This window comes from Spodoptera frugiperda, chromosome 27 (genome assembly GCF_023101765.2).
Source record: "Spodoptera frugiperda isolate SF20-4 chromosome 27, AGI-APGP_CSIRO_Sfru_2.0, whole genome shotgun sequence".
NCBI lineage: Eukaryota > Metazoa > Arthropoda > Insecta > Lepidoptera > Noctuidae > Spodoptera > Spodoptera frugiperda.
Genome location: NC_064238.1, coordinates 1,187 through 26,620, shown reverse-complemented (window position 1 = coordinate 26,620; position 25,434 = coordinate 1,187). Strand labels below are relative to the sequence as shown.

Genomic DNA, 25,434 nt, shown 5'->3' with positions numbered 1-25,434 from the left:
CATGTAACGTATCAAATGCAGTATCAAACTGCAAGTGGGTATGACTGGTCCACGGTCCACAGGGTATCTAGCTACGAGCTATTGTGTTCGCAGTGATACCGGCACTAGGCGGGTCACTGCAAGCCCGCTCCTGCCGAGAACGGCTCGCAGCGGGCTCGTGCCTACGTACTCACTGGATACTGTATCTGATACGTTGCGTGTTACACGGCTAACGGCCAATTCCAATAACTTACCTATCTGTAGATTTGCCTACCAGAGGTAGAATTTTGACACATTTTGTATGGAGCTTATGTCAAAATACTATCTCTAGTAAGCAAATCTACCGATAGATAGGTTATTGTAATTGGCAGTAAGTGAGTACCCAGCTTTAGATGTTTTACATACAAAGGGTTTTAAAGTCTGATGTACACACACACAAGTACCTGTTGTGACAGCATTTAGATAACATTTAAGTGTCATTCAATATAGATGTCCTTACTAACAGAGCTTGGCGTACTAATTTAAAATACCACTGTTATAATCTAACCTTTATATAAACGTTAAATAAGTACATAGAAGATAGTTTTTACTCCAATATTCCATCTGCAGGATAAATGTTGTACAGTGTAACTGTAGAATATTCGTGTGCAGATGTTATTTATTATATTTTTTGTTTTAGGAAATACACTGCATTTTCTATTATTATATAGTTTAAAACTATATTTATAACTGTAACTTTTTAATGTATACTGTACTGTTATTATTTTGTTACGTCTGTCCAGCTTATAAAGTATGTTTATGTGCAATGTGCATTATTGTGTATGTTCTCCGTTTTGGGTAAAAGACTATAAATAAAAGATTTTGAATAAGCGCCTATTCTTTTATTGATTAACAATATTGTTTTCTTTTAAAGTGCTTGTGGACACTGCTATTATACTTAAAGTAAATGAAAATTTTAAGAGACAGGTTATAGTATCTTGATTATGCTAGTTTAAATATATATCTAGGAAAAAAGTATCAAAATATAGTTAGTTTTATTCTTTCTTCAGACTTTTTATTTTCCATGCCCCTATGGTGTATTTGAGCCAAATTAGGCCTAGGTCACAGCCCATTTGGATCCAGGAGAACACCGGAGTCACTTTGGATCCTTCTATTTCAGTCCATCTGACCGGAATCTCTGCGATTGGAATGTTTAATGTTTGTGCTATGTACAGTAATTCTACGTCAAATGCCCTGCAACAAGAAATAGGGAGGTTAGTTTATACATAATGCAAATAACACAGTAGGTAAGTGATAGTAAAAAGGTACCAACAAACAGAGTAGTGTGGGGCAAAATAAAAGAATTATTTAAAATAGTATTGATAATAGATCTACTATAAGAAATATAATTAATGAAAGAAGTAAGTAAGAATCGTAGCAATTGGCGTTCCTTTGTCTCTGCCTACCCCCATGGGGGACAAGCGTGACGTTATTTATGTATATATATTTAATGCTATGTCAAACCTACACTAGGTTGCGCAATAACGGATGAACTGGACACCAAACCCGTCGTCGCATGTATGAGGAAAATTTATAACTATTTTCAACACGCGGATATAATATTAGGAATGAATAATAATAGCTATATTATTCTTTATCAAACTTTATGTTCTACAGAATACCTAAAACTACATTATTTTTTGTTGCAATAGCGGGAAACAAGTCAGATATATGGTTACTCAGACGGGCGAATTTTATCGAACGCGAGTCAAACTACTTGTTTTAAACTGAGAAGAAAATATGTATGAGCATTACATCGTGACAGAACTAGAACAGCCAACCCACAATGAGCAAGCGTGGTGATTATTGCCCAAACCTTCTCCATGTGAGAAGAGGCATTTGGTTAGCAGTGGCCACTTATAAAGCTATAGATGTGAGATATGATTTTATTGTGTCTTTAGTCATTCATAGACTCATTATTGGTGCCTTTTAACCACTTGTATATAAGACACAATGGAAAATATATTGTATCTCTCGTATATTTGCGTTCCGGCACACCACGGGTTCATTAATTGTTTTAAAACACATGCACAAACATGTAATAAAACTTACCATCTGTTTACGTGTAAACTTTTGAAACAGATGTTTGCTGCTTTCCTAGTGAATAGTTTGAACCCGCACTGCGTGTCTCTCACACCTTTGACAGTGAATAGCCATACAAGGAAGTGGAACCCATACATCAGAATATTCCTGTAAAAAAATAAACAACTAGTTCATAATTATGTTCATATATTGGTGCTCTCATAGAGAACCAGTAATCAATATAGGTCCAAAGGAATAGTAAGCTGGAAACCCTCTGCCATTTCTTTACTGGGCTTAGTATAACCCAACTAACAATTTTGCCCTATAACCAAACCTTATATCTCAAAAAAGCTGGGTAAATGATGTATAAAGGTTTTGGTGGTGACTGATTGTTGTGTAAAAGCGTTTGACAACACAGTTTGGCTCTATAAGTTTATATAGCAAAAACGACCTATTAATAGTTGATGTAAAGGTTTACTTCACGACTTTATATAGCTGTTATAGTCAGGCGTTATAGCAACCTCCATTGTGACTAGTATACAACGATTGAACTTCATAACAGTTTTAACTGTCACCCTAATGCGCCTAATTTGCGCAATAAAGGTTCGAAACGAACTCTTATGTGTCGTTTGTGAAAGTAGAGATGACAACTCAGGAATAGGACGATATTGCGATATTGAGGGTTTTAAGATCATCGTTACAGTACACAGTAATATAGTGGGCACACAAAGTCTACATCGGAGTGATTTGGTGATACAGCTGAGTTTCAAATTATATTTATATAGCTTAATTGTCTTATAAAGGGTTGTTAATGCCCATTATAGCTGTAGTGATAAACTTATATCACAAATACACTTTTTAGAAGAAGATTGTTTTTTTATAACTATTATAGTTCCTCTATTACACAACAGTACTATAACGGAGATCTTATGTGTTTTAAAACATTATTATTGTGTATAAAGGTAGGCTAGCAATGCTTTTAAATGATAATTCCGTTTTGTAAAAGCACTTCTATCGCTCTTCTACAACAATATTGACATTTTGATACAGTGTAATTAATGCGACAATATTTTTATAAATTATAAGAGAAATGGATTTAGAAGCTTGGCAACGATACAAACGCAGTGGGACTTATAGACGAGAAGTGAAAAGACAATATGAGGAAACCAGAGGCGGATTATCCATAAGGCAAACTAGGCACGTGCCTAGGGGCGCGTAGTTACAAGGGGCGCGGGATCTCAGAATTTTTAAATAAATAAAGACAATAACATATCAACGATTAAGAATTAAATGCTGATCTGTAATAGATTATATTGCACAACACAAGCATCGATATACTCGTATTATGCAATATTGCGCGTTTGTTGCGTCGTTGCGTCGTTCTCGAGCGTCGGATGTTACTTTGCATGCAATAGATTCCGGAGATCCCTGCCGCCGGGGTAGAGGCGCGGCTAGCGCGGTGGCGGCAACTAAGTTTTGTCGTCACGTCGCGTCGTCGTCAGTCAGTTACGCGCGCTTCGACGCTCCTATTGTTTACTTTCTCGCTGTGGTATTTGTGTGTATCAATTACCTTTTAGAGTATTTCTCAAAGAATGAGTGAATTAAAAAAGAAACCTAGTGGTGCATCATATAACCACTCAAACGTCCGGCCCGCGCGACCGTTTATCTCTCTAACGTCCAGCCACGCACGGCATCCGAACCGCGCGCGACTCGCAAGTTCATCGTAACAAAAAACCTATATAGCTACTGAACCGTAATGCCTAGAATAAAGAAAAGAATACCAAAAAAAGATTGAAGAATACTGATCAATCTTAACGATTTTTTTAAATCTTTAGTTAATCTTTAAAAAACAATAAAACGGGTTAAACATGAAACACAGAAAAAAAAACAGAATTATTTCTACCTTTTTAGAATATACGGAGACCATTGCCTGCAACAGAAAAAAGCCTTTCATATGGAACAGATGTTCCAACTATGCAAAAGTATTTGTTGGCAATCGGTGTTATTGAGCCGTACAAGGAATTTCTTTGCTGATACCAATATGTGATAGGGTCTGACGTTTCGAAGTCGACGACAGGCTGTGTTAAATAATGTTTTAATTCATCTTGTAAACCGTCTCCTTGACTTTCTGATTGCAGCTGATTTCTTACCAACTTGTTGTGAAATTCCCAAATGTTAGATTCTTCTGCTTCCTTCATCTGGATTTCCAAATTTTTTCTGGATTTTCATGATTTGTATTGTTCTCTAATTGTTGTTTTGAAGTTACAATCATATTATTAATTTTATTAATAACTCTGGAGCATGCTAATTTGTCAGAGAAATGAATTTTCTTGAACCTCGGATCCAGTAGTGTCGTGGTAGCTAAAACATGTACTTGTTCCACTGTACTGAATCTCTTACTTGATTCTTCCAATAATTATAATATAAATAATTTTTGGTTGCAGAGCCAACATCCGTTTCCGTCTTTATAGCACTATATGTTTTTATAAGACAGGATACTATTGGTATAATTTTGCTTGATGTTACAAATTTTTCTACACATATTTCTTTTGTCACAGCTTCCATGGGTTTTAAAGTATTTATAAGATCTCTAATACCATCCAGTTGACTGGCGGTTAACATTGGCGGAGCTTTCGGGTGGTTAAGTAATATTGTAGCACGTAGATTTGATAACTTTACAAATCGAACTAAAATTCGACTGTGGCATCTGATCCTGAAAACTCTGGCAATTTCATGGTTTGGCAATGGCAACAGAATTGCTGAAAGTTTGCGCGGCTAATTTTACTTTCATAACCTGCTTTGTAAAGTTAACATGCTGATTTTTGAGACGGTTAGCTAAATGAACACCTTCTCTTTCTTGCAATTCATTTAATTTTTCAATATACTGCCACGAAATGGTTCGACCCTCTGCATCTAATAATTCTTTTTTTGACCAAGTGTATTTCTAACTAATTTCAACATGTGCGCGGGGTCTGGAATTATAACAATCTCTTGTCCATTAACTTTGAAAAAGGGTGTGATATTTTCTGGTGACTCCAAATTACAACCTAAAATCTTAGCCATAGCAAAATTTGCAGGGCACCCGTCAAATGTTAAGGATGCATCTATAATATTACATTCAATTAGCAAATTGATACAATTATTTATTAAACAAATATACAAAACTTATTTTGTTTCATTTATTAATAATAATAAATTATTTAAGCTTTTACACAATCTATATCTACAAGCATTAGCGTAAGTACAAGGGTCCTGGTCTACTAAAGTCTAGGGTTTGATGATACAACGTCATCGTAATTGCAAAAACAACTAGTTAAAATTTTTAGTATTAGGATGGCCATTTATGGCTGGTACAGGGGCGCCGATAAAGTGATTGCCTAGAGCGCTCTGGACCTTTAATCCGCCACTGGAGGAAACAACAAGAAGCACTCAAATTTGTTGAAGACCCAATTATAGAAAATGGTTCCGTACAAAATATAGTTCACGTCAGTGATGAAATGGAGAATAATTCATTCGTGGACAGCGATTCCAGGTGTGACAGATTTTCAGATTGTTTGATTGATTCAACTGAAGAAAAAAACCAGCAACTACGACATGGTTTGAAGCATTGGGCTATTAATTATAATATTTCACACGAAGCAATAAAAAGTTTGATAGTACTAATAAACGATCGAATACCAAATACATTGCGTGCAGATCCACGAACGCTTTTTAATACAGAAAAATCTGTCACTACTCATCCCGTGGGAAGTGGATGGTACTGGCACAACGGCTTGACAAAAACACTGAAATGCTATATAGAAATGATTAATAAAAGTATATCTTTAAATTCACTCAATATATACATTGATGGACTGCCTGCTTTTAAAAGTTCAAAATTACAGTTATTGCCAATTTTGTGCAACGTTCATGAAATACCAAAACTAAGACCCATTGTAATATTGTAAAGTTTAAAAAAAGTATTCATCATATTTATGGAATAAGGACAAAAAATAAAACAAAAATAACAAACAAGCTCAAAAGGAACCCTAATTTCATGTAATGGTGGATTTAATCTATCATAATGAGTACTATAGTAGAGTTAAGGAAGCTGGAACTATGTTTATAACTTAAAATAAGAAATTATTTTAGTAAAAGCTCATTAATTCGAAGGGGGCATTCAAATATGTCGTAAATCCATACATAGTTTATCAGTAAAATTACAGTCGCACAACATTTTCCTCGTAAGAGACGAATAATTCGATTAAGTACAAAATAATATCTTGCTCATCACGATACCACGATACGTCACTTTTCTTATTTTTTTATTTCTCTTCTAAAACACTGAGACACAGCAGCGACGTGAACGAATGTAAAATGAATGAATGATGAATTTTAGTGATGTAATGGAATCATGAACTCTTTTACAGTACCCAAAAACACTTTAGTAGTGCTGCGGTGGCTTATATATCACCAAATAGAGATTGCGTTACTGTAACATCAACTGCAACGGGCCAAAATTGTCATGCCTGATACCCTTATAGTTCTACTTTAACACTGAATGGAGATATAATTGCGCCACTTTCTTTGTAGATGCACCTTCTTTGGCCTTTTATTTGACCACCGTTTAGTTTTTACAAAACGTTCTATGGCCTTCTATAAAACTAACTTTTGTTGGTTGGGAAGTTTGTTTTACGTTTACGAAGGTCGAAACGTTACCGCGCACTTCGCTCTGATTGGCATGTTCAAATGAACTAACCAATCGGAGTGTCGAACGCGATTACGTTTCGATTTCGTACTAAACTCTTTGCTCATATTTGTCGCAGAACCGACGACCATTTGGGGTGGCGTGTTTTGCATTGCAGTTTATGCCTAAGTAAGCATTAGGTAGGACATCCCGCTAAGGACTTAGCACAAATAACATAATTGTTGTACTATGGTTTTAACTAGTCCTGACTACAGGAAATCCGATCTCATTTTGATACATACTTCAAAATCTATTTTTTTTAAACAAATAGGATATAATATTCGAGATCAAGATAAATGATTGTGGCGGCACCTACTGTAATATCAGTAATATGGACATCCTGTATTAGGCATAGTGATGTCATTTCAATTTGTTAAAATAAGTAATAAGTAATACAGTTATCGTTAGATCAACGAGATAGCGTGCTCGGATCCTCGTTACAATCATTAAAATAAATCTGCCTAGTTAAGTTTTACGATTAGGCATTTTATGCCACCAAAACAGCAACAAAAAGTGACTGTCTTTTTTAATTATTTTTTTTTTTATCGTTGTCGAGTCTTGTGAGCCCTCTACTAGCTAGACAGTTTAAATAATTTTCCTATAATATCAACATTAAGTATGGTAATTATTAATAGTTAGTAATTTCATACCTAAAAAGACTGCGAGTAGCTAACGATTCCTTTTCGAGATGTGCTCTAGAGCCAATCACAATGGCTATACTGTTGCTGACATCATTAGGCTGGAGTACTGGGTCATAACATAGCTCCTTTAGTGCTGCTTCTAGTTTTGTCAGGTCCTCAAACTTAGAGGCTCCATCTGCATCAGCAAACAATATACTAGCCCCTCGGCAGCTTTCTATACCCTATAATAAAAATTGTATGTTATTCAGGACAAAAAAAAAATTGACTACATAAAATTGATGTAACACAACTTCTAGTATAGAAAACATTACAAAATTCAAGATAATGAAATAGTAATTGTTCAAAATTTTGTTTTATTCAAGATATATTTACTATTATGTTGTATAGTAAAAAAAAATTTTTGCTTCAAATTCTGTTTTTTTAACCATGTGCAGAGAATATTTTGTGCAGGACTTTTAGTTCAATTAGCACATTCAATATTTAATTAGACTCTTACCAATCGGACAGCGCCACCTTTCCCTCTATTTTTGATAAGTTGCAGACACCTAATCTTCTCACAGCCATGTGTCGCAGCATATTCTTCAGCTACTTGGACAGTCTTGTCGCTGCTTCCGTCACTGACTATTATAATTTCATATTTGTATGAAGGGTGCTTCTTCACTCTGCTCTCCAAAAACTCTATAGCCTCATCAAGCATGGGTGGTACTAGAAACAGATTATACAATTATTTTTCAGACTATATCATACTCTGTTTTTACATGGGAGTGTGTTGGTTTTAATTAATTTTTAAGTTCCTGTTAAAATTGATCAATGTGTTTGAATACACTAATATTATAAATGTGAAAGTATTGTTTGTCTAACTTGGGTGATAGGATACTTTTTATCCCTTGGGAACACAGGCCATGTTGTTGGCAAAAGCTAGTGATATAATAAATTGAGAGCAGTTTTTTTATTAAAATACTGCCATAATGTGCATCTCTGCCTACCCCTTTGGGGATAAAAGGCGTGACATTGTTTAGTTAGCTGTTTTATTTAAAATTTTATATTTACTTACATCTCTCTTGTTCGTTGTAAGCTGGCACTATCACACTTAGGTGCACACTGTGAGGTTCCTCAATGTTGGGAAACTTCATTCTGTCCTTACTTTTAGGATCATTGTACGACTTCTCTTCTTCAAAGCGTTCCATCTCAGGGTACGGGCTAGTTACCAGGTAAATTATGATGCATAGCTACAATGAAGTAATTATTAACTGTTAAAACCTTTACTTGAAACTAACAAATGGGCATGAATTAAATAATAGTTTAAAAATTCACCATACAGTAAAAAACTGTTAATTCTTCAATAGGTATATTATTTTAATTTTTGCCAACGAGACACTTGGTCCACACAAATGTTTAATTTTGTTGTTGTAGGTAAGTACTTACCGTGATAAGTAAGGTTATAGCCGCTGCTAAACCGTATGTAATAATGACCCATAGAAATACAAAAAAGTCCATCGTGTTACTTATAATTACTACTTTATATTTAAATTATCCTATCTATTGTACACAATTTTATGCTTGGAGATTATTCATTCATATCAAAAACACCGACTGTATTGTCAAACTTACAGAGTGACACTTGACAGTGACAAAGTGACAAGACCAACCAACCGTCAGCGTCACGTCACGTCACGAGTTCATCACTTACATTACTTTTGATTGAATAAACGTTTTATTATCAACAAAGTTAAAATATTTTAGCCATCTAAAGAAATAAAAATATTATTTACTCTAAAAAAACCAATAAAAAATGTAATATACTTATGCACAATGAAACTCAAAAAAATAACTGCACTTCCTAATTTCTCAAAAATTTCACCGCAGTCATAAGCTGTGAAGTACCTCAATATCTACAGCACATAGTAGTCTTCTGGTGAATTATGGATCTCTATTTATAATACCAAGTCTAAACGCCTATAAGGATTTGCCATACACCCTACGCTTGAGAGACTACGGTTTGAACGGTTAAGAGACAGCTGTTCCTAAAGTTCATGCTTATTGGATATCAACCCGAAAGTGTTTCAAGCCGCGGGAAATATCAATATGTACCAGTAGGTACCGGTCAACAAAGTGAGAACAAATATAATGCTGTAACATAAACACGACTCCATTTTCCCATACCTACAGAACTCGCAGGTGAGTGGGGCCTAAAGAATATATTGTATCCAGTAATGCTCTTCCCTCTGCTGAAAAAATGGTCCACTATTCTTTAGTTCTAAGTTTGGGCAAACTGGAGTAGTTAGGAGTTAGGATTTTACTCGTACCTACCGTGAACATAAATTTTATTATGAATGTACGCACTTACACTTTGAATTTATCAGGCGTTGTGGGTGGGTTACGGCATCGGCAAACGGAACAGCAAGCAGCAAGGTCAGGTATAGGTGGATTCTTGAATTTGTAAAAGTTGTTGCTAAAGTGACAGCACCGTAAAGTCAAAACGATAAGTGAACACAGATTGTGAAGAAATTAATTTTGCTTTTTAATTTGGTGCCGAGTTCTGTTAGGTTCTGAGCAATAAGTCTCATTTATCACATCTATGTTCTATGGAAACGCTGTGGTTTTTCAATTTTCGAGATACCCATTGGCGAAAGGCTTGCGTGGCATATGCTCGCAGGAGTCGAAATGAAGATCGCCTTATACCTACCTCGGTGTATCTACTAATAGTGGGTAAATCAAGAGATTCCATACATTAAGAGTAACCACTGACGAAATGCGTAGGTGTCCTCCTCCTCCTCCTCCTTGCGTCGTTTATCCTCAATGCCGCAATGAGGGTCGTGACCCCGACGAATAACTCTTTGATTAACTATATTTCGCCATGCTGTTCTATCTTCGGCGATGTGGATGGCGTCGCAAACTGTGGTCTCCAGTGTGGCACGGATTTGGTCCGACCAACGTATCGGACTCCTGCCCCTTGGTCTTTTTCCATCTACCTTTCCTGTGATCAGCAACTTTTCCAGGTTATCACCTCTCTTCCTGGAAATGTGACCAAACAAGTCAAAAAATCTTCTTTAGCAGATGGTGGTGAGCCTCATGGGTGATTGGAGTTCGGCTAGTAGGTATAGACTCGTTGGTCCGACGCTCTGTCCAGTGAATACCGAGCATTTTCCTCCAACACCATATTTCAAATGCGTCAATCCGGCAATGATCAGCCCTTTTGAGGGTCCAGGTCTCTACACCATACAGGAAGATGGAGAATGTGAGGGTGGTGACGAGCTTTCTTTTGGTCTTGCGAGATATGCGTAGGTGTAACAGGTGCAAATTGCTACCTCTACTCAATTCTGTCTACCTCTATGCAAAATAAAAATTGTTGCTGTTATGTATAAGTTGTATAACCCATGTGGCCATGTTTAGTGGAGCTTTATGTGTTTTTACTATTCTGATGAATGTCAAACAGTATAGGTACTGTTTCTTAGGTAGGCTTATTGATGGTATTCGGTCATACATATACTTTTGAATCATCATGTGTCGTAGTCTCGTAGATACATGAGAGGAGTGTCTAATGACTGCCCTAATGCAATCTCAAAAATGTCTCAAAGAAACACACTCACACTTGCTGGAGTGCTAATAGTGCTATAGCTCCATTTTCTGGGTGTAGACATATCGTAGGGCGGGAAATAAATAGGCAAATAAATAATAGCCAATAAACAATTTAGTAGATTTTATTCAAAGATTAAGGATAAAGTAGGAAATGAAACAACGTAAATAGCTTTGTTTCTTTAATTAAATAAAGTCGATTTATAAATTATTAATTGCCAACAATTTTTAAAGTTAAACACAACTGTTACAAAACAAAAGAAAAACAATATTAGGTAATGTTAAATACAATATAGGTAGTTACAAAGTTAAACAATGAAAAAACAAATAATTTTAGAGTCACGACAAGTTTACTTATAACTTAACTACATTAATGAGGATTTTTCTTTCCTTCTGCCTTGTAATTATTATTGTTAAACATTTTTGGCGTACGATGTAACCTTATTAACTTCAAATCTTCACAACAACATGTGTAAGCGGCATGCGACAGGCTTACAAACGAATTACCTATAAAACTACGTATGTATGTACATAAGTAGCCATGCAAGTATTACTTATACCTATTAAATTAATCCTCAAAGAAAAGTTAAATCAAGATAAAAAAGCAATGTGTAAGTACTCAACAACTATTACAAACTACCAATGAATTCAGCAACCCAACCAGTCCCGCCATTGTTCATGGTGGTGACAAATACTATCTTTACATAATTATCGCTACTTCTGAACTCAGCAGGCATCTCCTCGCAGAATGTTCGCACTACGACTCCATTACTGTCTACAAGCTGGACGTAATTCTGGTCGCATGTGATTCCTAAATCGAACACAGGGAAACGTAGCAATAAGTGAGTACCTACGGGCGTCTCAAGCTCCCACTCGCAGGTCGACACACGTCTGTAAACGTTGGGATACATAGGACTGGTAACTTTTCCTTCTACAGTGTGCAGTTTCCCACCACAGCCGCGTCCTTTATTAGTTGTAACGTAAACCAAATCAAATGTAACACGATCGCCATTATTTTCATGATTGTGCAATAGTAGATATCTTCCAGTCGAGAAGATGGGATTATTACCCTCATAACTTGTGGCAATTCTTACTAGTCGAGCCGCGTTTGAGTTCTTTCCATCATATACATCAACGTAGCTGTTTTCGTTCCAGTAATCTGGTGCGGCGTTAAATATATATGCGGATATTGTATAGTTTTCTGGAGCAGTTATCAGGGTGTAACAGTCGCTTAGTGTAGTATCTGAGTAGCCAGCATACGCAGCCTGTACGCGGCCGTACGGTTCCGTATAATTTCTTCCACAGAATCCTGCAAATACCACTTCTATATCCACACCTTTGTGAACTTTGGAATCAGTTATTGGTGACGTGATTAAATTAAGTGTCACAGCTCCGTTGAGATACAAATCCGAGGGTTCTTTACGCCCGCAAAACTCGTACGTTTGTGGTATATACAGTGTGCTATCGAAGAAAGAATTACGATTAATGATATCCGCTCCCTGATAGTTTACGATGAAATCTTTTCCAAGGGTAATATTTGGATTACTATCAGTGGTAGAGATAACCAGTTTGTCTCTATTGCAGTGCGTAACGTTCGAACTATCAGTGACGGCGGGTTGTAAGTCTAAATCTTTAATAGTTAAAACAATCAAACTATACGGAGATTCACTGTTGTCTAAGTGATAGAAACAGTGAAGACCTCGAGGGATAGCCCCTGCATCATCATATCGCGGGGACTTGAAGCGTTGTGGCGTATGACTGACTGTGATGACGGAGGTCCCGCATACTGATGGCTGTGCCGTCAGCGTGGCCTCGAAGCCTTGGCTCCCAATCACACTGTCTGTGGACAGCGTCACGCCCAGTATATTTTTAGAAGAACTTAGGTCTGGAGGGAGTGTGTGCCCACAATAAGTTCCTATTACTAAATTGTTAGGGTTGATACCGTCTTTGATTTCAACAAAATCACAATCGCATTTACTGTAACCGATAGCAGTTTGGTTGACATTTTGGCAAGGAGACACGTGGAATGAAGTAAAATGAATCCTGATTACTGTGTCAGGCGGTGATCTTATAGTCCAGAAACAGTCTAAATAGTTTTCATAAACAGGATGTCCCATTAAAGGAGATCTTAAAATGTGTGATGATCCGGTTGTTAAATTTATATGTCCGCCGCATTGAGCTGCTTCAGAATAACTAAAGTAAACTTGGGCTTTGAAGCCTCTATAACTCACGCTGGAGTCTGAGACGAACTGCAACACCATCTTGTTTCCCCTACTTCTGAGGGTCGTTGTTGTGTTGACATGTCCACATAACATCGCCAAACGCTTATCAGGATCAACAAGTGAACCCTCAAATACCGCGACGTAATCGCTGTAGCAATCTGTATTGCTTTCTAGGTCTATGAAAGGGAATTTCAATACCACGATCTTTGTTGGTGGTGCTTCAATGATCCACGTGCAGTTCATGTTTTGATCGTAAGTGTCAGAAAGCGATGACGACAATATAGTACTCTCATTGACTTTGCCTCCACATTCAAATATAAAGAAGGATATTCTAAATCCTTTTCGTTGTATAAAGCGATCACTATTGAATTCCAGCGCTACTTTTTCGGAGAGTATGGAGACAGGGGGTATTTTGCTGCCGCAATAAATTTCGTACGTATAGCTGTAATCTGATTGTGACGAAACGGTGAGATTATCAGATCTGCAGTCAGGGAAAGTACCCTCCAATTCAAAGTCGAGGAACTTAATTACTATTCGGCTACCTGGTGCTGATATTTCATATTTGCAACTCATACTCGGATGGTAACTATAAGGAAAACCTGGACTGTACAAAATTTGTTCCTTTTTAGTTGCTATATAATTTCCTCCACATATGGAATTCCAAGTAGCTTTGAATCCATCCAGATTGATATCTGCGTCCGTGTGCAGGACAACTTTCATGCGGTTGAACGTGGAGTTGTACGGTGGCGGTGTCTGCCGACCACACGCCCGAGCTATCTCTTGGTACTCGTTGTCTTTCCAGTCGTAAATTATGACAGCGTCTTTCGTGCAGTTAACACGATCCTCGATCACAAATCTTTCAATAAATCTAAGAGAAACTCTAAACCCTAGATCAACTTGTATTTCCCAAGCACATTCTTGATTAGGCAAATAATGTTTAGGGTAATTTGGGGACACAAATGAATTCTGATAAGCACTAAGAAATCCGCCACATTGGTTGGTCACAGACCTAACCACGAGCCTCAAACTTGTGCTGTCTTTTGCTTTCGAGTGATATTGTATGTATACGTTACTAAAATGAGTGATTAGTGGAGTATCTAAAGGTCTTGATTTACAATAATCTCCAATTGTAGGTGCGTTTTGAATTAAGCTTGGTCTTATTTTAACAGATTCATCATCGCAATCCAATTTAAAAGACCCTTCCGTTTTAATTTCCACTCTATTCGTAGACCCCTCAATGATCCAAGCGCAATTAATGCTATCATTATAAGAATTAGGTATTTGTAAAATGTTAACAGGGTCCTCTCCCACTGTAATAGTACCGCCACATGGTTGAGGTTTCCATTCCATATGGAAGCTAAAAGAACTCGATTTACTTTTGATTGCAGTGACATCCATGACAGGTGAGGGTATAATGAATGAGGTTTGCGAGTTGCCACATATATATCGTGTAAATCTATTTCTATTCCCTGTTTTGATTATGATTTGAGGATCAAAGAATCGACAACGAGCCCCTGTTCTGGTTACTGATGAGCTGAGATTGGCAGTCAAAAATATTGAGTTATAAGAAGTATTTGTTGTAGTTAAATCGTTTGTATTTACCTGACCATTATAATGCCACTCACACGAATAAGATTGATTTAGATCTGGTGAGTCAAGAATTTGGTTCATTCCAGAAAGATCTCCACCACATAATGCTTTTTCATCAGAACTAAACCTGGCTTTAAATCGGTGTGTTACAGCAGTTCGATTAAGCCATACATATAGAGCCAATTTATTTCCAGATGATTCAAAAACAGTTGTTCCAGGAACATAATCGTCGTTAGGGATAGTTTGGATAACAGTATGGAAGGCAATGTCATTGAAAATGCCTATTCTGTGTTTCTCCATGTCCATATCTAGTAACTCCAAACGAATTTTCCTAGATTTGTCGGGAACATTTATTAACCATTGACAGTATCGTATTGTGGTTTCTTGTGGATAACTAGGTGATGTCAGGTAACCTTCGGAAGCCGTAATCGAACCACCACACATTGGCACGGAAGAGTTAAAACTAATACGAAAACCTCTGTTGTTTGAAGTTTGTTCCCATGTGTCTGGTTTGCCTATATGAAGTTTAATCGTGAATTCATTTCTTGAAGTTTGTACCGATTCATCATAAGACGTAATGTCGTCGTTGCATATTGTTTTTATAACAGTAATAGTATTGTTGGCCGGCACAGATTCTTCAATTGTAATTTTGGTACCACAGTTTAATTCCGTATCAGGTAGCTGCACATCTTCTGGTTTAATTTGGAACACATGCCTTGGACGTCCTATAACTCGCCACTCGCAGACAGTTCCATAAGGGAACATCTGCAAGTGTGGATATCCTGGAGATTTTATCTCTCCAGCATCACTAACTATAGTTCCACCACATATATCGATAGACACATTAGCTTTAAACCCATTCCGAGGTTCAGCCAGTGAGGTGGTGTATTTTACGTATATTGTGTGACCAGTACTTTTAATTGTACCTGGTTTATCACTGCAATATTTACCATTTAGTGGTGAATATTTCGAAGATCCCAGTCGTATTTCCACAGATTCTTTTTCACAATCTTCGTCTTCGGCTAAGTCAAACCGGTTAATAAAATCTATTCTAAGAATTTCTCCTGGTGGCGCGGTAAACACCCACTCACATTCCGAATAGGGAATTGGTACGTCTGGATAGTTTGGTGAACTTATTACTTCCCATCTGTGATCAGAAGTTAATGTTGTTGTTGAGCCACATTCAAAGTTTTGCTCTTCATAATAAATTGTGAAACTTTGAAATGTGAACGATCCCTTCGTGTAACTAATATATAAAGAATTACTAGAAGTAACTATGTCCGCTCGATTTTCGTGTTCATAACCACAATATTTGCCACTGGCCAAAAGGGGTGCTTCTGCAGAATCACCATTGCGTAAAATGACATAAGTATCACAATCGTCATTTTTATTTGTAATATTAAATTGAGTGAACAGTAATTTAATAGTTCTGCCAGGTCGCACTTTAACCCTCCAAATACACTGTGTTGGAATCATGTACCGATATTGAGGTTGTACATCCAGCCAGGTCGGTTTGATGTGTCCAGACAAAGCAGTCATGAGTCCACCACATTTAGAGTTGACTCGAGCTAGGAATCCTTTTCTAGTGATAGACGAGTCAGTTTTAAATTTAATTTTCATGTAGATGCTTGTATTAAATCCAGAACGTGCTATTTCTGAGTTACATATATTATCATTGACAACCTGCCAATTACCAGGAGTATCAGATGAATAAACAGAAACTGAATCTGCAAAACAAGCGTGGGTATCTTCGATATCAAAATCGACAAACTTAATAGCCAAATGTCTTCCCATTTCTGATTTGAAAACCCACTCACAGTTTAGATTGTCTGAATAGTCAGATGGATAATTTGGTGATGATAAACTCGCAGTGTGCCCAGGTACAACTAGTTCAGTAGTATTGGAACCGCAGTTTACTGAATTTCCTGTTTCCACATCGTAGTTTTCGACAGTCTTAGTCCAGCTTAAATGAAATTTGGAACCCGCATTTGATTCATCTGTGGTCAGTGTAATCAACACTACACTGGAGGAACTTTGAATAACTTTTCGTTCAGCAAGGACCCCATTCAGTTCTTGCAATATTGGCGCAGTTGAATCGTATCCATCATAAATTGTTAATTTGTTGTAGTTTACTTGGGTATGTGTATAAATTTCCAAATCGTCAATGGTTATCGATATCGTATCTGAATCTGTGGTAAGAATGCGCCAGGTATATTCGCCTGTACCTAAGTATGAAGTGGGATATAACGGAGAAGCTATTTCACCGTGATGTCCTGTAATATCATTTTCACGTTGAAAACCATAATGCAAAACAAAGCCTCTACCACTCGTTTTTGAGTTACTGTGGAATTTAATGTATATTTGTGAAGCCGTACTATGATTCGTAGGTGTCTCACTGCTACAGTATACACCCAGGAGACGACCTGCTCCATTGCTTTCACGAAGTTCAACGTAATCGTCATTGCAACCCTCCGAATATTCTAAATCGAATTGCTCAAACTGGACATAGGCAGTGTTGCCTGGAGACGCTTTTAGTATCCATTCACAATCGGAGTTTATAGGATATGGTCCGGGATAGTTAGGAGATGCAATGGTACCTTCTTCCGATGTTAATGTACCGCCACATGCGTTACTAAGAGCTGAATAGTGGGCTGAAAACATGCCAGTAATGGCTCCAGTATGGCTTCCAAATTCCACTGTGACGGCACTACCGTGACTGACAATCATAGGTGGTACTTTGCGGCCACAATATTCACCGATAAGCGGAGCATATTTGTCATCACCATCAAGAACACGGAGGTAGGTGGAAGGGCATGTTCTATTTGTTATCACATTATTGTCTTTTGGTATTGACAGTAGTGTTATTGTCAACGATATTTTTTGGTCCGGTGAATCAGCCATAATAGTCCAAATACAACTTTTATTTGCGTGACGAATGAAGTTATCGCTTTGTATAATTCCATCACGTTTAGTTTTAATTAACGCACCGCAAGTCATAGTAAAATTAGCTTTAAATCCTTTAGCCGTTCCGTATCCATTGGTTTTAAATTGAACAAAAAGATTACTGTATGTACTAATAATTTGTGTTAAATTAGATTTTGGACATATTTGGTATGTATAATTTAGAGAAGGTAAATAATTATCATAATCATATATAAGAATCGAGTCTCCACATAGCACTTGGTTATTACCGAATTCCCTTAATGAATAAAGATCGAGGTCTACAATGTTAAATTCAATTCTATGACCATCCGGAACAGTGATATACCACAAGCAATCCAAATTGTTATCGTAATTCTTTGGATAGTTTTTAGAGACTATGTTTCCGGATTTAGCATTTATAATACCTCCACATTTTGAATTCACAGATCTAAATTGTGAAGTGAAATGCACATCTCTGAGTGTAGACCGCTTCGAGAGACGAACCAACATGAAATTACTATCGGAAGTTACTGAGACCATGTCGCGGTGGCAGATTTTTGTGAGAACTGGAGTATTTGTATTTTGTCCATTATATACTTCAATAGAATCCACGGTGCAGTTAGCAGTATCACTCATATAAATCTCAGAAAATGTGATTGTGATACTCTTACCCATTTGACCTTCTATAAGCCACTCGCACTCAAGTTCCTTGTCGTTAGTTACGCTTTTATCAAGTTCTATAATGCCAAAGTCCTTTTTAATGTGCCCTCCACATCCTGAACTGATCCATTCCAAGCGGAACCCAGTGTGAATCGTATTAATGCCTGTCACAAATTTTATTTGCAAAGAGTTACCCTTTGTACTTATGGCAGGAGGAGATGTCCTGCCACAGTATTTACTTGAATAATTTGGATCAGCAATATCTTTTATTTGCAAATAGTCCATATGACATTCTTCTTGATTACGAACTCTCATCCAAGGACGATAAAATCTATAAGACCTTGGGATATCGAAAAATGTAAATGTAACGTTAATAGTGTTGCCCTTTGGAACGTTGATTGTCCATAAGCAATTCGTATTTAGCGGACAATTACCGGGGTAGCCTGGACTTTCAATAACCCCGTATCTACCGGTAACGTTATTGTTACAAACAGTATTGTAGTTAAACAGAAAACCTTTACCGCCTTGGAATACATCAGATCTGAACTTTATGTATGCATAGTTCGAAGATGTTTGGATATTACTCAGCTCCGGGGTCATGTAGCAATATTTTCCCAAGACGTTGGCACTCGTATCACGGCCGTCGAATATTTCGATGTAGTCGTCTCTACAACCAGGAGTTCTTTCTAGATCGAGTTCACTGAATGCAATATGGACCCTTGATCCTTCGCTTGTAACTATCCTGTAAAAACATTCAGCGTTTTCGGTGTATTCGTTTGGATAATTCGGTGACGTCACGGTGCCCGAAGGACTAGTTAAGGTTCCTCCGCATCCTGTTACCGTACCGTCCCACTCGATTTTGAACCCACTACCGGTTAAATAATAGTCAGAATGAAAATGCAAATGTAGAGCGTTAGATAATGAGACGATTCGTCTTGATTGGAATACTCCACAATATTGTCCAATTAATGGTGAATTTTCGTTAGCTCCATTTCTTATTTCTAAGTAATCCCCAAGGTTACACCTGTCTCTTATAGGACGTTCTAGATTGAATTGAGAAATATTGAGCACGATTTGTTGGCCAGCCGGCACAGTGATAGTCCATGTGCAATCGCGATTGGGTTCATACTGTTTGGGCCAACCTGGAGAGTAGATGAAGCCGTGAGATTTAATATACGCTCCGCCACAGTGTGACTTTTCATCTAAAAATGTGTAAGACACTGAAAATCCAGCATAACGGATACTACCATCAGATACGAACTTTAACTCCAATCGATTAGTTGATGTTGTCAAAGCGGGTGGCGACTTGGAGCCACAGAATTTGCCCAATACATCTCTCTCATTATTATCGTCTATCTCCAACAGCTCCAGGTAGTCGCTGGCGCAGCTCGGCATATCTTCCAAATCAAATCTGTTCCACGATAGCTTTATGTGCATCCCTTCTGGAGCCAACAGTAACCACCGACAGGTTTGGTAATTTTTGTAAGCTGTGTCGGAACTATCCGCGGAGGGATGATTTATTAATCCTGTTGTCTCTCGATGTACACCTCCGCATTCTGTATCTATGGTAGTGTAATTAGCATAAAACCCTGTGCCAGAAAGGCTTAAATCTGATGTGAATCTGATGTACATGTAATTTAAAGTTGACGTTTGTGTAGGCGGCGTGTGTGCGGCGCCGCCGCAGTACCTGCCCAGTAGCGTAGCATTCTGATCGAGACCGTCTCGCACCTCAACGTTATCGTATCGGCAACCGTTATACCTATTATCTTCAATGTCAAAATCTTGGAATGTCAATTGAATTGCTTTGCCTGGAACTGTTCTGATAATATAAACACATACTTTGTTATTTGGGTAGCTAAATGGATAACCGGGAGATTTTATAACGCCACTGTCGCCTTCGATAGTTTTCTCGCAAATGGCCTCATATGTAATTCGAAAACCGTCTGACGGCAAACTCCTATCGGTCTTAAATATAAAATAAAGCGTATTGGATGATGATACGTACGACTTCGGATACGTTGTTCCGCAAAACTTTCCGACAAGCCGAGAATCAGCAGAAGGACCGTCATATATTTTTAAATAATCGTAACTACATCTAAAAGATCGTTCCAGTTTGAAAGATTTGAATTCTATTTTGATCTTTGTGTCTTCACTAGTCTTAATTTTGAACTCACACAGAAGATTACTCAAATAGCGGCCGTCGTAAGAAGGCGAAACAAGTTCCCCCCTGGGTGCTGTGTAGTAGCCTCCACAGCCAGGGATGCCTTCTACTGGTGCATAAACTATTTGGAACCCACGTCCCGCTCCGTATGCGTCCGAGTGGAAATGTATCAGCATTTCGGAACCTGCAGATTGCACGGGTGCTGGCTGGGTGCTATTACAGTATTTATTAATAAGCGGGTCGCTCGTATGTTCGCCATCGTATAATGCTAAGTAGTCAAAACTGCAGTTTGAATGAGATTCAATATCTAAGGCAAAGAAATGTAAGCTAATTCTTTTACCGAGAGTGGTTGTTAAATGCCAATAACAATCACGATCGGGAGGGTAAGGCCCGGGCGAGCCCGGCGAGCTGATGTGCCCATGTGTTGTGGCATCCACCTCCCCTCCACACACGGGCTTTATGCTAGTCCAGTGTAATGCAAAGCCGTCTTTAGCAACTGTTTTGTCTGAGTGGAACCAGAAATATAAATTGTTATGACTTGAAACAATATTTCCACCATTAGGGTAATTATTTCCGCAAAATCTTCCGATAAGTTGACTAGCAGATTTACGCCCATCATGAATTTGAAGAAAATCGTATACACATTCGGGACTTGCTTCTAAATTAAATTTACTGAACGTTACATTGATAACTTTGTCAGGCGCCGTGTGTATGACCCAGGCACATTGAGAGTTATGATTATACGTAGTGTTAGTCAAAGGATAAACAATGCTGCCTTCTTCGTTATCTAGCACTCCGCCGCAGGACTTCGCTCTTACCTGACACAAGGTTCCAGAGAATTGCGCTGCACACTCACATCGGAAGCCGCCAATGGCACTATCATCCGATCTGCAGATGCCTCCGTTTTGGCAAGGGTTGACACTACAAGCGTCAGTAGCTAGCTCGCAATGTGCGCCACCGTAGCCCTTGTAACAGATACAAGTGTAGCCGGTGCGAACAGAATGGCACGTACCGTGGACGCCGCAAGGATTGAGCGCACACCCATCCGTGTAGTTACTACCGGCAACAACGTAGCAGCCGCTGATCCCAACACCGTCGCCTTCCATGCCGTCCGGGCATATACACTGTGCCGACTGACCAGTCGGTGAAGCGCCTTCCACACACTGCGCGGACGGGTGACACCCTCCATGGTTGACATTGCACGTACCTCTCCAAGAACACGTAACTCCGTCTCCTTGATAGCCAGGTGGACATGGGCTGCATATCCGAGAACCAATGGTGTTGTGGCATGTTACCAAAGGACTGCAGCCTCCATTCGGTATTGTTGTACATTCGTCGATATCGTAGCAACTATAGCCGTCGCCTTCGTAGCCGGCAGGACATTGTCCACATCGGAATGAGCCGGGTAGATTAATACAGTCAACTTTAGGGTTCACGGAACACCTGGGGCCTTGATAAGACTCACATTCATTAACATCGGTTAAGCAAGCAATACCGGTGCTGTTCGTTGTCCATCCTTGGTGGCAAATACATTGAACGCCCTCTCCTGTAGTTACTGGAATGCAGGTTCCATGGCCGCACATTTCAAAATCACCGCCGGAACAGTCTTTTGCCTTCCTGGTACAATGTAAACCAAACCAGCCAGATTTGCAGAAACACTGATAAGACCCTGGCGTGTTGTAGCAAGTAGCCCCATTTTGACATCCCAGATCTGTTCCTGCGAAGTTCCTGCATTCGTTTACGTCAACATCACAGTCCCTGCCTTCCCAGTTGGGTGGGCACAGGCAATGGTAGCCATTCGCTAAGTTGAGACAAGTTCCGCCGTGCTCGCACGGGTGAGATTCACATTCGTCTCTGTTCCGACTTTCCAATTGTGATTGTAGACTGAGCACTTTCCTGTGAATATTGTTAACTCTTCTCCAAATTAAGGTAATGTTGAAGAGCAGGTCGCTTGGTAGCGCAGTGTCCTTGTTTTCCAACTTGTCTAGTCTTTGCAGGATACTGTTTAGACTATTGAAGGGGATGTCGTTGGTGGTTGGCTGGTACTGCGTTCCATCGTCTGAGAACTTCGCTTTAAGTATATTTATGTCGCCGATGAAGATGTTTGATTTCAGTCCATTTGGTCGTAGATATATATTTTTGTCTAAAGCTGGTTCCAAAATGAGGTCTCCTCCCGAAGTCTTGATTTTAGGTCTGTCTTGGTAGATTTCACCGTCGAGAGGTACGAAACAAAGCACAGCTAACAAGAGCCATTTGCCGAGTGTGCTCGTCATGATCCATGTGATCGAGTGGACGACTGCTGCCAGAGTGCGCGGGGTCTGGCTTGCGACCGCCACTACAATATTTATCATCGCTGGGGGCGTATTGGTGTACGCCCCCAGTGTTGTTACATTTGAGATGATTAGCACGCGCGGGGGCCATCTGCTCAACTCTATGATACACCATATGATGTATTTTCCAGAAATCATAGATATCGTCAATTTATCGATAAAAAAATTAGCTAACGAGTTAACGTATTTTTTACTTTCGAAAATTTAGACTTACATTTTTTTAGGAGTTCATTAATGAGTTAATCAATAACGCTTTCAGATAATTACATATCAGTCCGTACTATACAAAACATTCTACACCTTACTTTGTAGTTGAGTGGATACCGCGTACAATGCTATCGTGGCTGCATTGTCGTTATGCATAAAACTATAAAATTTTACTCTAAATTAGACTCATAAAACTCGAATTGGCAATAATTTTAGTTCAATATTTTTTTAGCAAAAAGGTAGGTGGTAGGTCATAGCTATAGGTTATAGCTATGATTAAAAGAAAAATAAAAAGAAGTAACAGGTACAAAAGTTTATTACAAAAATCTCACAATCAGTCGGTTTTAGATTTAATACGAATCGAAATAATTAACTAATCAAGCTTTTCACATAAAATAGTAATAAATGCAAATATAAATGGCAACTGCAAATAATCACAACTAATTTTATTTATAAATTATTTTACATATTGTTGAATGTCGCTGGCATTTAGAGTACATATGTGCATATTTATTACTAGCGGTTCGTCTTGTTTGTGCATAGTTTCCCGATGAAATTGTATTACCTAATTATTTTTAATTCAAACAAATCTTGTATATCTCGATAACAATAAAAACAACAAAACATAATTGTGCAGTTTGTTGAAGCGAATCGAGAGTTTTTCTATGATTATTGGACATCATAATATATTAAATCGGATGAAATGTTATGAATATTATGGGAAACAGGTACTGGAGAGGGCCATCAACTTATCCCAATTATCCCAATACCAATTTGGTCAACCCAGGAGCCCTTGTATGAAGTCACACACGCGACTTGAGCCTTAAATAGAATGGGCATATCGTTGGGTGGGTGCATGTGTATCACTAAACATTTGATGGAAGATAGGCGACTCATACAAAAATATGCATTAATTAGTCAAATGGGATAACTTCCCAATAATTGTACTATGCGTTAAAATATTCTAAACGCTCGCGACATTCATATTTGTACAGTTGTAGCACACAAAGTAACAATTTTATTACAATTTATTGAAAAAAATGATCTATTTTAGAAGAAAAAACATCGAAATGAAAATAGCTGCTCTACAATCTTATTAAAATAACTTTAAGATATTTTTTACAACTCCTATTTGGTATTTTATTCATGCAAAATATGTAGATTGGTCAACCAATTGTGAGTACTTATTCGTAATGAACCATTTTAAAAAGTGTTGTCTGAGACTCAGGATCTATAGTAAGTATGTATATGTATTATTTCTTTCTTAGTTTTAGTAAGTATTATTTATCTATATTTTAGTCGTACTGGATAAGGCTTTTTGATTAAAAACCTTACTACTATATATAAATACGACAGTATGTTTATCTTTCATTCATGGTGGAAAGTAGCGCATATTTCTAAGATTTTTGTGATGGGTCATATCTGACGGTATTTTTTTTTCATCACATTTATTCCTTGCAGCTGCCATAAGCTTTATCACTACGCAACAGAACTCAAAATTGGTTGACATAACTGTTATCAGATATTCTGACGTAATTCCAAATACAAGATGTGTAAAATTTAAAGTCGCATTAAAGAATTGTAATAAATCAATATTTAAGAGGTCGATATCAATTAAAGTTAATTTGTCGATAAAAATACAACCGAATACTTTGACAACGACAACATTATTTTACTAAGTACGTTAACAAAGAACATACGTAATATATACTTAGGTATACAACCCACTAATTGCAACATATAGTTAATTTTTCTATTATATAATTAATAAAACTTGTTTACAATATTTTATTTACATTGTAAGGGGAAATACATACTTTGGGATTAGTTATTAGTAGTAAGTAAACTTGAATAAAGGATTTTAAAACAAGTATTTTACATATAAAGTTGTACTAAACATTTATTTTTAATTTTTGTGTGTCCGTATTACATGAGAGATAGTCGCTCTAATTGGTCAACCAATCAGAGCGCCCAACGCGTATTCGTTTCAATTTCTTTAAACGTAGCAAACTCGTACTCTACTGATATAACGAAGATTAAACTATGATTCACATAGGTAACTACACTGGTTTATATAATAAAATCCCATTTAATAATATACATGCGTACGTGAAGTTTTTTTTATCTATATTGATTAATCCATCTATATTTCATCAAAATATTGATTAAGTAAAATAAAGCGTATTTTACTGAATCAGTATTCTTAAAAAGCTACTTTTGCCTTTACTATAAAGATCTAGTTCATTTACTGGTCCCATCTTAGGTAAATATTTAGCATAGTTAGAAAAGTCACATACAGTTTTTAACCCAAGATAAAACCAGTAAATCAATAGTATGGAGGGATTTATAAAAATCTATA

General features: G+C 37.6%; 2 protein-coding genes across 3 annotated transcripts; both read right to left on the bottom strand.

Moving 5' to 3' along the window:
- Positions 1-838: 838 nt before the first annotated feature.
- LOC126912567 (dolichyl-phosphate beta-glucosyltransferase) lies at positions 839-9,889 on the bottom strand. Of its 2 annotated transcripts, none has more exons than XM_050705184.1 (6): positions 9,755-9,889; positions 8,462-8,636; positions 7,904-8,112; positions 7,417-7,628; positions 2,071-2,208; positions 839-1,212 (listed from the first exon to the last, which is right to left on the bottom strand). In XM_050705184.1, exons 2-6 carry the CDS (start codon positions 8,592-8,594, stop codon positions 1,014-1,016), a joined length of 891 nt encoding a protein of 296 aa, XP_050561141.1. In that variant the 5' UTR covers positions 8,595-8,636; positions 9,755-9,889; the 3' UTR covers positions 839-1,013. The 2 variants fall into 2 exon arrangements, with proteins under 2 accessions (XP_050561141.1, XP_050561140.1); XM_050705183.1 differs by lacking the exon at positions 9,755-9,889 and adding an exon at positions 8,833-9,037.
- Positions 9,890-11,152: 1,263 nt separating this feature from the next.
- On the bottom strand, positions 11,153-22,862 carry LOC126912569 (cubilin-like). The gene has a single exon (XM_050705186.1). The coding sequence runs from the start codon at positions 22,809-22,811 to the stop codon at positions 11,613-11,615; it is 11,199 nt and encodes a 3,732-aa protein (XP_050561143.1). The 5' UTR covers positions 22,812-22,862; the 3' UTR covers positions 11,153-11,612.
- Between the last annotated feature and the right edge of the window lie 2,572 nt (positions 22,863-25,434).

Excerpts from the sequence above, each read along its gene's own strand:
- LOC126912567 (XM_050705183.1), bottom strand. The coding sequence starts at position 8,904 with ATGGACTTTTTTGTATTTCTATGGGTCATTATTACATACGGTTTAGCA. Across the intron at positions 8,113-8,461 it reads TTACAACGAACAAGAGAGAT|TACCACCCATGCTTGATGAG; the intron begins GTAAGTAAATAT and ends ATCTGTTTCTAG. Across the intron at positions 7,629-7,903 it reads AAGGTGGCGCTGTCCGATTG|GGTATAGAAAGCTGCCGAGG; the intron begins GTAAGAGTCTAA and ends TTTTTATTATAG.
- LOC126912569 (XM_050705186.1), bottom strand. The coding sequence starts at position 22,811 with ATGACGAGCACACTCGGCAAATGGCTCTTGTTAGCTGTGCTTTGTTTC.